This window comes from Elaeis guineensis, chromosome 16, assembly GCF_000442705.2.
Source record: "Elaeis guineensis isolate ETL-2024a chromosome 16, EG11, whole genome shotgun sequence".
NCBI classification, from domain to species: domain Eukaryota; kingdom Viridiplantae; phylum Streptophyta; class Magnoliopsida; order Arecales; family Arecaceae; genus Elaeis; species Elaeis guineensis.
In genome coordinates, this window is record NC_026008.2 from 36,337,316 (window position 1) to 36,353,871 (window position 16,556).

Sequence of the window (16,556 nt, forward strand, 5' to 3'; positions counted from 1 at the left end):
TGCTTTGAGATATGTGATTGGATCACGATTGGAACTGTGCTATGTAAGCACGCTTTTCTCATCTGATAGAATACTCTTGCTAGCCCAACTTCAGGGATCCCATTCTAGCCATCTAGCGAGCAATCAGCTACCCCATTATGATTTATACTTGGCAAGCTCAAGTCTATGTTTAACCACACTTGTTTGACAGTGCATGCAATACTCCACTTTTTCTTAAAAGTTAAGTATCGAGTGAGATGAATTAGAGCCAGGGCTGAGATCACCCAGCTCACTTTGTCTTCATCTTTTTCCTCCTATGAAGATTCTTGGAGTTTATTTTTCTTCTCTGCATACCTTTTTAACTCCTAAAAGGTGCTTGGGTGTGATCATATTGCATCTCTTTGCTTCATATGGCTGTCAAGAAAGCTGGGGATCTTTCAGGCTGCTACCACTTCTTGTCCAGTGAATGCACAAAAGCTCTTCGTAGCAAGGAGTTTTTACAATCCATTGGGGCTTGTAATATTGATACCAGTCTCTGAGGTGATCATTCTTCTCAAGACACGCTCAGAGATCCTTTCATTACACTTGTTTGTCAGACAACTCCCCCACCGCAATCCCAAAAAAAAAAAAAAGAAAGATGAGAAAATGTTTCGATATAAGATTACATAAAATATATGATGGTTCTTAACACACCCTGTTAAAGATCATCATGGCATCATTAGTGAAAAAACAAAAAAGAACTTCCACCGTGGTATCACCACATTACGTTGCAAACTTTCAAAAATGCAAATATTAATTTTGCTAGAATACTCATTAAGATTTTTGCTTGTTATCTTATAATCCCAATGGGTACATAATATTGTATTAGGATGAGGATTTTGTTCCTGAAAACTTGATAAAATAAAAGACTCCAAATCTTTTGAGATTTTCTTTTACAAGAAGTCAAAATATATGTTCATCATCACGGGACAAGATGCACCAGAAATAAAATTACACCCTTTTTTTCCACTAGGGGTGTGACATACGATAGCACACTCCTTTTCACCACCATTTTGAAACAATAGATATATTAATTCCAATTCAACAACGGATTACCACCAAAGCATTTTTCCCTTTTGCGCAACAATAAGATAGATATTTGATATTCCAAAGTTCACATACCACCACATGCATAGTGAAAACACCATCTTATTTGATTTTTTTTTTTCAAAAACAAAGGAATACTAGCTTACAGTAACAGCCTCTTCTGCTGAAAAGGTCCATTCACAAGAAATATCAAAATACAGGAAGCAGTAGACTCCATATGTCAGAAATACATCATTATTCAAGAGTAACTCGCCCTTGTTATACATTTCATAAAAACTTTAAGAGGTACTGTGTCAGAAATTCTACATAGGAAACTGACATAAAATATAGATACATGAGGAATCAAGAAGCATGCATCCTCTATGCTGGTACATATTGTTAGAAAGATTGCACAACTGATATAGATACATACATACGTACATACAAATCAAAACCCTATGAAGCAGAAGGTGTCAGGGATCTGTACAAGAATTATCTCATAACCAGTTGTCAAGATCTCACCACAAACATTATTCTAGACCTTAAGGCTTGTGTTTCGAGAAAGCTCACAACGGAAAATGGAGAAACTCCCCACTTAGCTGTGCGGGCTAATCCTCACTGCCTTGAGTGTATTACTGTATTGCGCACAAAACTTGGACACACTGAAAACCAAATATATTACAGCCATAGAAGCTTGAATGCCATTCATTCACCTTTCACCCTGTTTTCCGAATATGCAGTCAGTTGATTATGCAGAAGAACAACAGTTTTGATGTGTACGTATACAAGGATATGAAGAACTTACATGAATGAAGTATTCATAGTTTCACTAACTTGGGGAGAGTTGTTAGCACTACCAGGTTTAACTTCCTCTGTGCCAGCACTGTATGATGAGAGCAACCTTCTCTGCGAAAAGGTAACATGTTTGAGCTCATGATTCAAACCTTCAAACAGGCAGAAATATAACAGATCTGTCTACATGTCATAGAAGCCCTTTGCACATCAAAGTGAAGTTGTTCATAGATGATAGGTGTCGTCAACCATGAAGTCATGAAAAGTCCACAGGCTGGACTAAGGTTAAACCACCCATGAAGAAATATTTCTAGCAAGTGTTTTATAGGGCAGTCAGAAAGTATGAATAGATTAAGAAACTCCTTATGTATTAAAAGAAAATTAACACAATAGTTGACAACAGTTTATAAATGCATCAGGTTGCATCTCTGGAGGAAAAAAGAGAAATTAAAAAGAGAAGTTCAGATAATAGATCGTATTGGCTAACTTACAATCCAGAGCCAGAAAATGCAAGAGAAACCTTCTGAAGGAGATAAGAACCTAATGAACTTTCTAAGCTTCTTAGAAATGAGTAGCTACCTCATTGAGTATGAGACTCCAGAATGACATGGTTCAGGATTCAATTCACTTCACAAATTCTATCGGAGGTTTTTATAAACATGCTTACGTGTATGACAACTTTTTCATATACATGGTTTTAGAGAATTTAACCTCATTGTTTTTTTCCATAACTAGCATGTATATCTAAATCAAAGTTTCCTGAAGTGATACTGGGTGCAATACCAGTTAGGACGGGGAACCAACACAGTAACGTACAATATCGTACCACATCGATATAAGTGCCAGTCAATGATAAATGAGAGGGCAAAGGCATCATCAACACCTTTTCCCTTTGTTTAGCCCATGATAGGCCTGGAACTGGCAAAAACCAAAACGAAACCAGGACCCATCGTAGTTCAGACACTGGTATAGTTTGGTATGCCCAAAACCAGGCAGTTCAAGATGGTTCCGTTTTCCTTGATCTAAATACTGTCTCACAAAAAATCTTAGCTTCAATCATAAGAAATTGCAAGACATTTATATTAGCACAGAAAAATTTTGTTCTTCCATATTATGTTTTATTCAACAAGCATGAGAAAATTAATGACATAAAATGGATGATGTAAAACCATTTTAAAAGTTTGTTCTTCCCAGCACAAATAAATATGAAGCAGTATATATCAATCTATGCAATCATAAACATGTAAGTTTGGGTCTTTGGTTCTATCAAGTTTGCTCCTAGGTGGAAAAATAATTACATCTATATATTAAAACTTCATACTTGATATACTGTTTACATAAGTAAAACTGGAAAAAATTACATATACACCTGCCTTTTCTTTCTCAACCACTCTATGTAACAACCAATGATAAACCCCTTTTCTTATCTCTCTGAACTGATGATTTGCAAATTTTATCCATTCAAGCCAACTATATTGGTTCAAATTAATGACAATCACACTTTTTCTCTAAAAATGTGTTTGAAAGTGCCCCTGTACTGATTATCAAAACAAACTACATCAATGGGATTTTTGCAAGAAAAATCCACTTTATTTTCATATTTGAAAAAAGGAGCTACCTTTTTCTTGTTTTGGCAAAAATGGTCCATACTGGACTTTATGGGACCACCGTACCCCCAGCCCTCATGGCTACTTATAAGACATTTTTATATGTGCACCGACCTGTATTATCTTAGCTCAAGTTACCAACATGTGAGCGTTGATTAAGCTAAATGTGTGCACTCATTTAAAGGTTGAAGCATAATGGTCTAGTGAAGTCCAAAATAAACCACTACTACAAAAAATAAATAGACAAAAGCGGCACATTTTTGCAAATACGATAACAAAGTGGATTTTCTTTGCAGATCCCCTTACAGTAATATATACACATAAGCATAGACTAAATGTATGTACATATATAGACATTTTCTTATGTGTGTGTGTGTGTGTCTATATATATATACCCTAAAACCCTAAAACTCTATACCCTAAATCCTAAACCTTAAAACCCTAAGCCCTGGGATTCCACCACACGGGCCATACGCGGTCAATTTATGCATTGGCCGTATAAGTGGGCCATATGCCTAGGCAGCTACATATGCAGTCATATAGGTGCCCGCGTACTACAAATGTGGCCGCATATGCACCCACATAGCACAAATGTTTGGCCACTTTTGTTTTTGTAGAATGTATTTTAAGATTTAGACTTTGTTTTAAACTTCTAACCAAGATCTGCAGGATCGATATCGGGATCCGTGCTGGTTAGCCGGCAGTACGAGTCGGTACAGGTCCGTACCAGACCGGACCGGTGTGAACTGACACAGAAGCGAAGAAAGAAACTAGAGAGGAAAAGAGAGAGGGGGGAGGGGGAGGGAGAAGGGAGGAGGGAGGGAGAGGGTGGCCGAAGGAGACCGATGGTGGTCGTAGGTGGGCCGCCCGCACACTCAGAGCATCACCAACGCCTCCACTTCCTCCGTCAAATCACGCCGCAGAGAGAGATAGAGAGAGAGGGGGGAGGGAAAGAAGAGGGGAAACCGGTGGGAAGCCGTCGAAGAGCCTTTGGCTAGCCGTCGGACGGTGAAATCACGGCCCGCAGCTCCACGGGCATGAAACATGAATGATCGCCCCGTTTCATGAAATCTTTTTAAAAAAATTCCAATCAGAGTGAAGCCAGCAATGAGTTTGCCGGCTTCACTATTCATCATCGTTTTAAACAAAACGTGATGAACATAGACGATCGCCCCTATTCCACGGCCGTGGCTCCGTCTGCGCCTCTTATGCCGTCCAGTGGCCATGACGGCCTCTTCGTCGACTGCACCTCCCTCCGGTACTCTTGCTTCTCCTCTCTCTCTATTTCTCTCGATTAAACGTCCTATCAGATGACACAAAATCTGGAGGCCTCCACAGCCCTCCAGTGGCGACGTCCCCTCTTTCCCTTCCCTCCTCTCTCTCTCTCTTCCTCTCTTTCGCTCTCCCTCATCCGGTGTTCCAATTAGGAAGGCCAAACTATCTCGATTTACGGCCGGTACGACTCGAAATGCATTGAATCACCCGATTTGGGATGGTTCCGCAAACCATGCTTCTAACAATGCTTTGTTGCAACTTATAGTATGCTCTTTGTTGCAAGTTTGAGCATGGTCAATTTTCATAGGATGATATTAGGATATTACTAGGTTAACATGTCATGTTAGAACTTATAATAGGCACACAAAAGTCTCAAATAAGTCACGTGCATGCTTCATTCCTTTGCTTAAATTTCTCTAGTAAATTTCTAATTTCTAAGAACTTATATATATTTACTTTATTTATATTAAATATTTAAACATATAAACCATATATGGGCTTGCATATGCACCTACATAACACATATGCACTATGCAGTGACCTGATCACATGCATACAGCTTCCACTTTTTAAAATATTAAGGTTAATCCACCTAATTCACCAGCAGGTTTGGGTTAGCCAATCCTAATCCGCTTGCAAGTTGCATTGGGTTCTAGTCAGGCTTAGTAGTTCTTAATAGTTGAACTTGATGAAACCTTAGCATGATTTCTCCAGGCATATTGCCATCCCTAACACACCACAAACAATTTGTTACAAATAGACATCAAGTTAGCAATGATTATGATCAGTAATTAAATAGAAAAATAGAATTAAAAATTTGCAGTTTCAAATTACTAGCTTTCAGGTTGGAGATGGAAAGAAGAGGCAATTCAGATATGCAAGAATCAAAAGCCTCAAAGCTAACCATGAACTATAAAAATAAATTGGAAAGAAAATGAGGCCACTTACATGGGGCTCAAATTCAGGGCTAATCAAATTAATCGATAGATTCTTCATCAACAACAATACCTGAACAACCATTCAAAACATCAATATCTTATGGAAAACAGAGGAAAGCAAACATGTATGGATCATACATTAGTAATCTAACAAACATCTTCACATATTTTCACCGAAGAGCATTGATTAAAATATAGTCCATATAATAGATAAAGTTGTGATATGATGCAACAGAAAGATCAACATCAAAGCACAACAGTTCAAGGGATACATGCTGCCCCTTCTAAAATCAAGTAAAAGGATTCGAAATAATTAATGGTAATATTATCATGTAGCATTCAAAAGTAGCAGAGATGAATCAGTCTCCAAGAACTTAATTAATAAACATCAAAGTATATATTTATATCTCCTTTAGTCATTAAATAATAAATTATTGTTTATAATGGGATATGCAATGTTTAATTTTCTTAACCTACAAGCTTTATCCTATATGTACAGGGCCAGCTTAATGGATCAGTAAAAACAGCAAGAGCTACATAATTAGTTTATCAAGTCCATCAGAAATAATTATGTTCCAATTTATACCTATTAATTATTAAGAAATATTAAAATTTCAATGAAAATGTTTAAAAAAAAAAAACTATTTCTCCCTTATCAATGATCTAACTGTTTTCACATCCATGCACCTACCAAATCTTTTGAGAAATGAAAAATCCTATCCTAAAATCATTTTACTAATTTTTATAAAAAACAATTTTAGAAAATGAAATGCTAGAAATTTCATTCATTTCAAGTTTCTCGATAATTCGCAAGTTACCGCAAGTCTGGGTTTGTTATGGTCTTGTGAGTTGTTGAATCCAAGATGACTATTGTAATTGGTATGGTCAATGTACACTACATTGCTTACATGTAGTTATAGTTTTGGTGACTTCGACCTTCATGGTCCATGCACCTATTATATTCAATACTACATAGTTTTTTTTGATGTCAGTCAATGAATATGAAAAAGAGTTGTTAAAAAGGCTAGGCTAAGTGTGTTTAGCTGTATTTACATTGATATCCACAAGCACATTTGAGATAAGCTGTAAAAACAAATTGTTTTGAGGAGTCAAACATATTTATTGTTCAGACTGTGACTATTTGATTGTTACCATATAAATCTGGTCCAAACTACACAAACAAACAAAGGTTAATTAAGTCTGTTTTTTAAGCTTAGGCATGGCACCTGATACATCAAACCTTGCACCACAATGCTCTTTTAAGCTTGGCCCAAATTTTATCACTTTTAATGGGTGAGGCCATAGATTTTAATTCTCATAATCAATGGAAATTGTTTGGCCCTGAAAATTTTCCATATTTAACAAAGTTGAAAACCACCCCCCAATAAGGAATTTAAGATTGCAAAATGTGAATGTTGCAACATGAAGCACTATAGTTATGTTAGATTGAGGAAGAGAATGTTAGGACTTAAATATTTTGTTACTTATCACTGCTTCAGATGAGATGAAATGATTAACACAGTTATAGAAGAAAAACAAGAAATCAGAAAAAAAAAAAATGCATTGCATGCAAGATCAAATGTTTCTGTGTTCATAAATATGAATCAAATGCATGAATCTATCACGCATGTGCGGTGTGCACATACAAGAAAATCAAACATAATAACTAACAAAGTCATTGTGCCACTAAATCTTTTTCCTCGGTAATAAAGGGAACCACAACCTTCTCTTCCTATTGTAACCATTTCATCTATCCATTTAATCAGAACACTGATCTGTTAATAAGACCAATCAAGGGTTTTGATTTTAGTGGATCTGTCCAAACTACAATCAGAAAACAAATTAAACATAATACTGCTTAATTATCCTAATATTCTTCCAAAATTAAACACTGGGACAACTGAATTAAACAGCCATTTCATGATACGACTATAACTCATAGAGGATATGAATTGCTAAATAAAGAATCAACTTTTTTCTGCAAGAGAACAAGAACAGTAAGAACAAGATTGAGCTTGAAGATGGCATACTGTTTCAACATCAATTGGATCCATTTCTTTCAGTTTCAACAAATGACCACTTGTATTTGGCTCAAACACACTGCCAAGAAAGCTGTACACCTGAGTGAAGTCTGGCATAACTTCATGAAACACCAAAGAGAAAAGATAAAAGGGTGAGTAAAGGAATCTGCCAGATAACAGAATTACTGCATATCAGAAGTAATGGTTATCTACTTGAAAATCATGAAATGTAAAACTTGAGGTGAACATATATGAAAAGTTCTATATAATCACTGTTTTCATGGTGACAATGCACAAGTATCAGAGCATCATCCACCTGTCAAACTTGCACAGAAATTTACCCACTGATATTATAAAGAGAGAAATGGTCGAGAACATGCTAATGGCAAAGCAAATTTGAGGGATGCTAGCTTGTTCTACAGCATCCTAACAATATTGAATGAGATAATATGCAAAAAGAAAATTTGTAAAAGAAGAAGACGACAAAAACAGAAAGGTTACAGGAGATACAGCTCAACTTTGGAATATAGAGTTTGCTGTCTACATTTACTCAATTAAGACACAGCTTCAACTCAGGTTCCGACATCTTTTTCATGTAATTTGAGTCTAACAGGGCATGTCTAGACTGCAAGCCAAAAGTCAGTCTGAATGCTTGTTATCACTACTAGCATCAGCATGTCAGATGCATATAACTGGAGTGGACATTGATGGATTTTGTGCATAATCAAATTCATATTCCCATTTTGTCATATATACAAATGTGAATACAAATATCATTAAAATCTTGAAACTTATACCTATAGTTGACAGGCACAGATATTGGATCAAATACACGCAATAATTGCATTGGATTTAAATAGATATAAATCTGAATAGAATATGAACAATAACCATGTCCAATGTCAACAGAAACATATAGCAAACTTATAGATAGGGATCCAAAGTGTCCAGTAAACCTTTCTAGGGTGCCCAAGTCTCTCTAGTTATTGGCATGATTTTTTTTTTTTTTAATAAACAAAAGGGCTGCTTAATCTAAAATAATAACAAGAAAATCTAGAAATCTAGTGGTGGCAAGGTCCTGGTACACTTTTGCCTATGTTGCACATATATGGATCCCCATATCTGAAATCTAAAAGCACAAGCATATCCATATTTGAATCGTGGTAAGTTGAACTTCTGTGAATATCGTACTCATGTCCACATCTCAACAAAAGGAAAACAACTCAAAACCTCTATGAGCATCCTATTTAAGTCAATTACATTAGCTATATCCAAGCTTGATCAGCATTTTAATAAAGTAATCAGATCGGATTGGATATACCAGAAACCATTTACATCCCTAGCAATGAGAGTATGCTTGAGAAATAGATAGTCTCTCAATATGTATGATGATAGAAGAAGGCATCAAGAAGCCAGAAGATAGCATGAAGTAGAATAAAGTATTTGATAAGAAAGGAAAAAAGAAATGTGTAATCAAGAAGACCATGCAAAGAACCTTGAGCATATAAGAACTTATTGAAAACTTCCTTAGATAAAAGAAACATATTGAAATATAGGCAGATGATATAGGCACATGCAGTTGATAGTTCAATATAATGCAGGCATGGCAAAAACTTCAGCCTTTAGGTATGCAAGAAACCCTGGTGGATTATACTTATCATTCATAGTTTTTCTACATAGCAAGCAACATTGTAGCATCAAAGTCATTAATCTTCAGTGAATTCCAAGAGATAACCAAGTCAATAAATTAAGCAAGTGGAACAACAGAGCAGAAGAATAAAGAGATGAATGAGTGAGTAATTTATTTGATTTCCTTTACACCAAGCTTTCCAATATGCAATTCAAAAATAATATTTATAATTATATGATAGAAAGAGGTACTAACCACGAAGAGATGGGACATGATTTTCTTGATCAGTTGTTTCACAAGTTTGCCAAGTTACAGATGGGCTCTCAGTGCTGCTACAACAGCAGTTATTTGCCATAACAGCTCCAATAGGTCCTACATCATCTACAAAGCTAACCTATTAGCATATCCATTACAAGCCACTGTAAAATGATAAACTATACAACAAGGGTAAAAACATAAGTAAATTATTTTACCTTTTATTGCATGAGATGCACTAACAGGCTGAACAGAACTGTGAGCCCGTGGAGAAACTATTGCATTGGTGGTAGAGTTCCGCAGCACAGAAGATGCATCTGTCGTGAGGGCATACCCTGGTTCAAGCAGACATGAAGAAGCTTGAATTGGAGCTGCCGCTTGAGGTATCAGGGGAGCTGCAGATGTTCCCAAAAGAAACATAAGTTGCAACTGTATTCTAGTATGAAAGGTAATAATTCTGCTGAACGGGACTAACCATTTTTAGAGGCCTTCTGTGGATATGGATGAGCTGCTTTTCGCTTGGGTCGAGGGGGCGGTACATGTTCACTAGTCCCATTCTTTTGAACCTTCAGAAAGTATTTCTGTGCATGGCTCCTTATCTGCAAAGACTGCTTTTCAGAACATGGAATTGGATTTATAAATAGCACATTAACAGTTTAATTATTCAAATAGTCATTATTGACAAATTTAAGAACAAGACTTACTATTTAACCTTCTAGAATTCTTTCCAGAATACTGTCTATGCACATGCAAGGTGCTATTTTCACTAATGACGTAGACTAGCAAGGGACCAGAGAAGAGCATGAATTACACAATGCATTTTCCTTTGATGTCTATGACAACACTTCCTATAGATTGTTCCAAGGATTCAAGTCAACACCCCGTAGGATGTCCGAATGGGGCACCAAGCCAAAGTGTCAGCATAGGATTTTCCACCATCGTCCCAGATCCAGTTCAGCACATTTCACGACATCCCCTGTCCCAAGTGTTAAGATAGGATCGGATGGTGGTGCATTCCACTCCACAGAAAAGAGAGAAGATTTTGCTATCCCTCATTGAGATTTTATAGACATTAACAACCATTCTTGTGGCGGTTGCTTATAAGCTAGGCGTGTAAAAGATGCAGAACAAACATCAATAGTTGTCAGAAGTAGATATGCAAATGACCTTAAGTTGGGAGCATAAAACTACTACCAACATGGTAAATAATAGTAATGTTGTCCTCACAGGTACAAGCTGAATAGAAAAACGAATCAAGCAAGTCAATCTTTTGTTATACCAGTGATTTGCAGCTCTTCTGTCTTTTCTACTAGTGAAAAAAGATGTAATCATTCAACTGCTCACTGACATGCGGGTCACATTACCATGCCTACATCTTGCCTGCGTCCTGTCATAGATGAGTGTACTGAATACTACCCGATAAAACCTGATCTTATACGGCAGGTGGCAACAGTAAAATGCTTCCAGCACAAGACACAATAAGCTGGGTTCGTTTAGTTGCTCCCTCAAACAATTAACACATTAGTGTTTATACATTAGGTGCATTGTTGGACTCTATGATAAGATAATATACTGCTTGCAAATAAGTGTAGCCAAAGCCTTGCAATGGAAAAAGTATAAATAAGCAGAAGAGTGAAAAAACCAAAAATATGTATATATATTAGTAGAAAAATAGGAGTAAAGATTGAAAAGTAAGTCCTCCCATCTCTTAGTATAAAATGCATAGATTGCATCATGAAAAACATTTGTCCAGAAAATACCTGGATGACTGTCTTTGAGCCAACAAATGCTTCTATCTTTTTCCAGTCACGATCAAAACTGCAAGAAATCAGAAGACCACCAGTCAAGATTATATTTACCATTTTGAATGTCAAAACACTTGCAACTACCAGCCACACCAAATCAGCACCTCTCACAGCATTTTGTTTGCTTAGAAAAATTAAGACCTTCAAAACCCACAACCAAAAGCTATAACAGCCATAAAGCCCCGAGCTTTAAATGCCTGTGATATGAATTTAAAAATACTAAAAGAAGCCAGAACAGCTAAAACAGCAAAAACCAAAGGCCACAGCACTGGCAAGGAAGAAGGACATGAAAAACAGCAATCCTATCCTCAACATCCTAATTTGGAAAGTGACCAGCAAGGCCAAAACCAAGATGTCTAACTGCTATTGGTTTCTGAACAAACCCAGTGAGCTTGACAGGCAATAACTGCAAAAACAAGACACCTAGCTTGGAACACCTATGTTATAATACAGTAAGGCATGTTTCAGCTGAATCCATAGTTAAAATCCAATTCATGGCCCAAAAAAAAAAAAAGAAATTAGAGAGTCTAAGAAGAGCCACAAAAGAATATCAGTGGGTCCAATTCTCAAACCAAATTTGAAGGCTAACACCGCTGAGGCCAATGTTGACACCTCCTTCAGCTATCTTTTTCCCATAAAAAAAACTAAGGCCAGTAAACCCCTCAAGAAATAACCACAAATCCATAAACCCATATTCCAGTTACCCACTACATCGTTCCAAAAGGCGATTTTCAGCTGAAGCAATGACCAAGATCCACCTTATGACCCCAAGAAACAAGAAATGTAAGATCAGTCATACGGGCAGAAAATAGAAAAACCCGAACACCGCCATGCACAAGCAATTGGTACGAGGTACAACTGGTCCAATCAACAAAATCCCATATTGAAATCTATTCATTTCTCAAAAGAAAAAAAATAACACATCCAGTTCTAAATTCTGAGGAGATATGAACCAATCAATTACACGATTCAGGAAAACAAAAATCGCAAGAGAAACCATAATAGCAAAACCCAGACACAGGCATGCTGGCACAAACTAATACCACCAGAAACAGCTCAAAATCCCATTTTGAAAGCTAGAATTGAGACCAGAACATCACTTTCTATGTCTATCTCCCCCACCAAAGGTAACGCTACTGAACCCTAAAAGCAATGCCCAGAGAAACAACAAACCCCGGTATCAAATTCCCAATATACGAATCAAAAAGGCAACTTTAAGCCCCACCCATCACCACAACCCAAACCCTGCCTCCAAAAATAAGATTTTGAAGCGATTGAAACAAATCCCAAAACGAAACGAGGCGAATTTCAACCAAAAAAAAAAAATTTCTAGAATAGTAAAAGAGACGGCAAAAGAGGAAGGCTTACAGCTGGAGGGCCTCGAGGAACTTGTCGTGCTCCTGCTCCGTCCAGCTCTCCCTGGACTTGGTGATAGTATACGGCTTCCGGATCTTCTTGCTGGCGTCGTCGGACGACGACGCGGTGGTGGCCGCTGCGGCGGAGGGAGTAGGGAGGGAGCCGCCGCCGGCCAGCCCGGGAAGTGCCATGGGGCTGCCGGGCTGCTTGTAGTGGTGAGGGTCGGAGAAGAAGAGCACCGCCGCTCCTCCGCCGCCTCCGCCGTCGGCCGGCTTGGCCGTAACAGAAACCATAAGATGGGGGCGGGGTTGAAGGGAATCGGTCGCTTGTGGACTCTGTTCCTCTTGGCTTCGCGGCCCTTCTCCTGGCTTCTATGGTTCACTAGTTTAATTTTTAGAATATATAAATCCTTCTCTTTCTCTCTCTAGCTAGGTCTCCATGTATGTGGACTGCTGGGCTGGTGGTGGAGTGGATGTGGATGGCCATGAGGACTCTTGTGGTGATACGATCCCCTGGTCCCACCACTGGGGACCATCTCTTTTTTCTCTCTTTCCTTGTCAGATCTTCGTTATCTAACCTAACCGTTTCCTTTATTTAATTTTGGACGTTGCCCTCCTTGTTACAAAAAATAAAAAATAAAATATCGTGAAGAAGAAACAAAACCATCAACAGGTACATACATATGTGGCTCTATATATATATATATATATATATATATATATATATATATATATATATATATATACACACACACATATGAATGAGATTTAAACCACATCTAATTTTATAAAATTATATTTTTTTTGAATTAGATAATAAAGATTCAAAATATCAATTATTCTATTCATTGAACGTAATTTATTGGATGTTTGCATACCAAATATCATATTATTTAAAAATTTTTAATTTATATATTAAATAATTATATTTAAATAATATAAAAAATGATCACTTAATACATATATTAGAAATCTACAGATCATGTAATGATCACTTAATACATAGACTATAACATAATTTTAAAAAAAAATAATTATAAAATGCTAGATGGGATTCAATTGCTTGAATATATCCATCCAATCCTTTTCTCTTTCCTTTCAAAAAAAAAAAGTCTCTCTCACTCTCTCTATATATATACACGCACACACATCCTCTAACCTTTCTCTTTTTCCTTTTGAAAAAAAAAACAAAAAGAAAAAATCTCTATCTTTTCTATCTTTTTCAAAAAAAAATTGCATGCCCATTTTCTCTTTATCATATGTAAACCTTCCTCCCAAAGGCACCTAAGTTAATCCAAACGGAAGGTTAGCTTATCATGGATGTGAGGATAACTTGAGGATAACTTTGGGATAACCATGCATCACACCAGACATGAAGCATCGAGTTGCGTGCACTTTACTAGTGCGCCAAGGCATGTTTCTTCTTTCGCTGCTTAAGTGCGCATGCAGGATCCCCGGCATGCAAACCAATCACAAGGCAAAGTGGAACGGATGGACTTCCATCTTCTATGGATAATATATTGTGGGTGATATTTGGACTGATCTCAATAAACATCGCCGATCTCATTATCTCGAATATAGATGATCTGAAAGCACGATTATAGAGGCTTGAAAGAACCAATGGCTGTTAGGCCACAGTCATTATCTCACGATTAAAATGTTTATTAATCATTGGGACATGTGATTAACCATTATGATTCATATAAATCACGAACTAATCATTATTATATAGTTACTACATATGCGATTCATTGCAAAAATAGCTATCAATCTTTTTCTAAAAATAATATATCAATTACTAAATCAGATTCATCGAAACTATAAGCTAGAGTTCTAGGTATGAGAAAATACGAGAATATATGTAACTAAAGTCTCGTAACATAATTATTCTAACATTTATTTTTCTACCCGATGAATGAGAGATTAGGGCATGTAAAAGATGGTCAAGTGTACAAAACTGTTTTGTTACCGTTACAAAGTCCTATAATTTTAAAATATTATATTCATATTTTTAAATATATTATTTTATATTATAATAGAGTGACCTTAATGTTACATCAAGGATTACTGTCAAAAATTAAGTTAAATTTGTACCCAAAAAAAAATTAAGTTAAATGAAAGTGATTCTAAAGAGAGACAAAAGTGCACAACTTTATCCCACATACGAAGGTGCTGATTCCATATTTCGTATCCCTGATATTTAGATTATAATAGAGCAACATTATTATTGGATGAAGGTCATTAGATTATATAAGACCATGTATAAAAATATTATTCCACTTCTACGCTACTCACATGCAACGGATCACGGATTGAGAGAGAGGAAAAGAGAGAATAATTTTTTCCATAGAATTGATTATGTATAACAAATTCTTAAATTTGTGGGTGTTTTGGATGTCCCAAAACTCGCTGATTTATCCAAATATCTGTGATGCCGCGTGGGTTAGGCAAGGAAACGTAGCTTCAGACAAGTGGGTTGGGCAGGGAAACGTAGCTTCAGACAAGGAGGCAAAAGAGAAGTAGGCAAGAGACTAGGAGAGCCAGTGTGGGGTCATGTGTCAGTGAACGTACTCCTCCAACATCCATGAGATGACAGATACCGTCAAAAAGATACTGAAGATTGCAGTGCACCATGCATACACATCGCCATGGGCTTGGACACACCTTATAATAACATAAAACCAAATCGGCCAACCTTCAGGGTGCCATTCTAGCAATACCCATCACAAATATAACACCCTTTAGGTGCCTCTCCCCGTTAGAAAAAATTATATCCCACACGATGTACAATAGTCACAGGATGCATACCGCCATTATTCATTTTCGTAACAGTACATCAAAATAAGCATTTGATAAATAAAATTTATAGAAATAAATAGTTGTAACTGACGATGTGGATGATCATATAGTACGTGCACAATATATAAGATATAAATTTTTCCCCTCAACCCCTCAAAATGAATATTTGATGAATAAAATTTATAAAAATAAATAGTTGTAACTGGCGATGTGGATAATCATATAGTACGTGCACAATATATAAGATATAAATTTTTCCCCTCAATCTCTCATCTATATATATATATATTTGCGTGTTGTACTGTGCATGAGAATGATCAATAAAGCACGTGCCTTCCCTCAAGTTTGCAGATCGTATCTTGATTCAGGCCGAAAACAAGAGCACCATCTGTACGAGCTCAGAGCAAGACTACACCCTGGAAAGCACGGGGTCGACTGGAATTTCTCTAATCCAACCCACCTCAAAACCATTGAAGCTAAAAATATGTTGGGTCGGGTTTGTTGGATCGGATTTGGTCGTACCATGTTAATCAGATAAATTAAATTCAATAGGAATTCTAAGATAAAACAAATGTTTGAAACATTTTTGTTTGATTAATGTTTGTTCGGGTAAAGACCTCAAACATTTAGCGGTCTCAATGGTCCATTTGTACATAATTTAACAAGATTACAGATATATAAACATATAACCAATCTAAATTAAACAAAAACAGAAACATAAGTATAATTAATTAATTATTTATATATCAGGTTGCGTCCGTTCTGGGTCAAGTTTAATTTGGATTGACAGTCTGCCCTAACCAAACCTTAATGGAGATTTGATTGAAATTTTTGAACTCGGATCCAAGCATAATTTATAATATCTCAATCCAACCATACCCAACGAGTAAGTTGGTCTGGCAAATTTGGGTTGAGTCCTATTCAAGTTGCATCCCTAGCTCAAAATGGGTGAGTTCAAATAAGGATCGCAAATATGTTAAAAATATTAGAGTTTTTACCTGCAATTCGCAATATTTAAGATTTTGGGAAGGTAAG

At 36.6% G+C, this 16,556-nt stretch overlaps 1 protein-coding gene across 2 annotated transcripts; it reads right to left on the reverse strand.

The window, feature by feature from the left end:
- Window positions 1-1,283: 1,283 nt before the first annotated feature.
- On the reverse strand, window positions 1,284-13,111 carry LOC105059523 (protein REVEILLE 3). 2 transcript variants are annotated; one of them, XM_073249892.1, is made up of 9 exons: window positions 12,736-13,111; window positions 11,323-11,380; window positions 10,038-10,161; window positions 9,781-9,957; window positions 9,563-9,688; window positions 7,687-7,796; window positions 5,667-5,726; window positions 1,850-1,950; window positions 1,284-1,765 (listed from the first exon to the last, which is right to left on the reverse strand). In XM_073249892.1, the coding sequence occupies exons 1-9, from the start codon at window positions 13,014-13,016 to the stop codon at window positions 1,750-1,752; spliced, it is 1,053 nt and encodes a 350-aa protein (XP_073105993.1). In that variant the 5' UTR covers window positions 13,017-13,111; the 3' UTR covers window positions 1,284-1,749. The 2 variants fall into 2 exon arrangements, with proteins under 2 accessions (XP_073105993.1, XP_073105994.1); XM_073249893.1 differs by having other exon boundaries at window positions 1,441-1,765; window positions 9,563-9,679.
- Window positions 13,112-16,556: the final 3,445 nt, after the last annotated feature.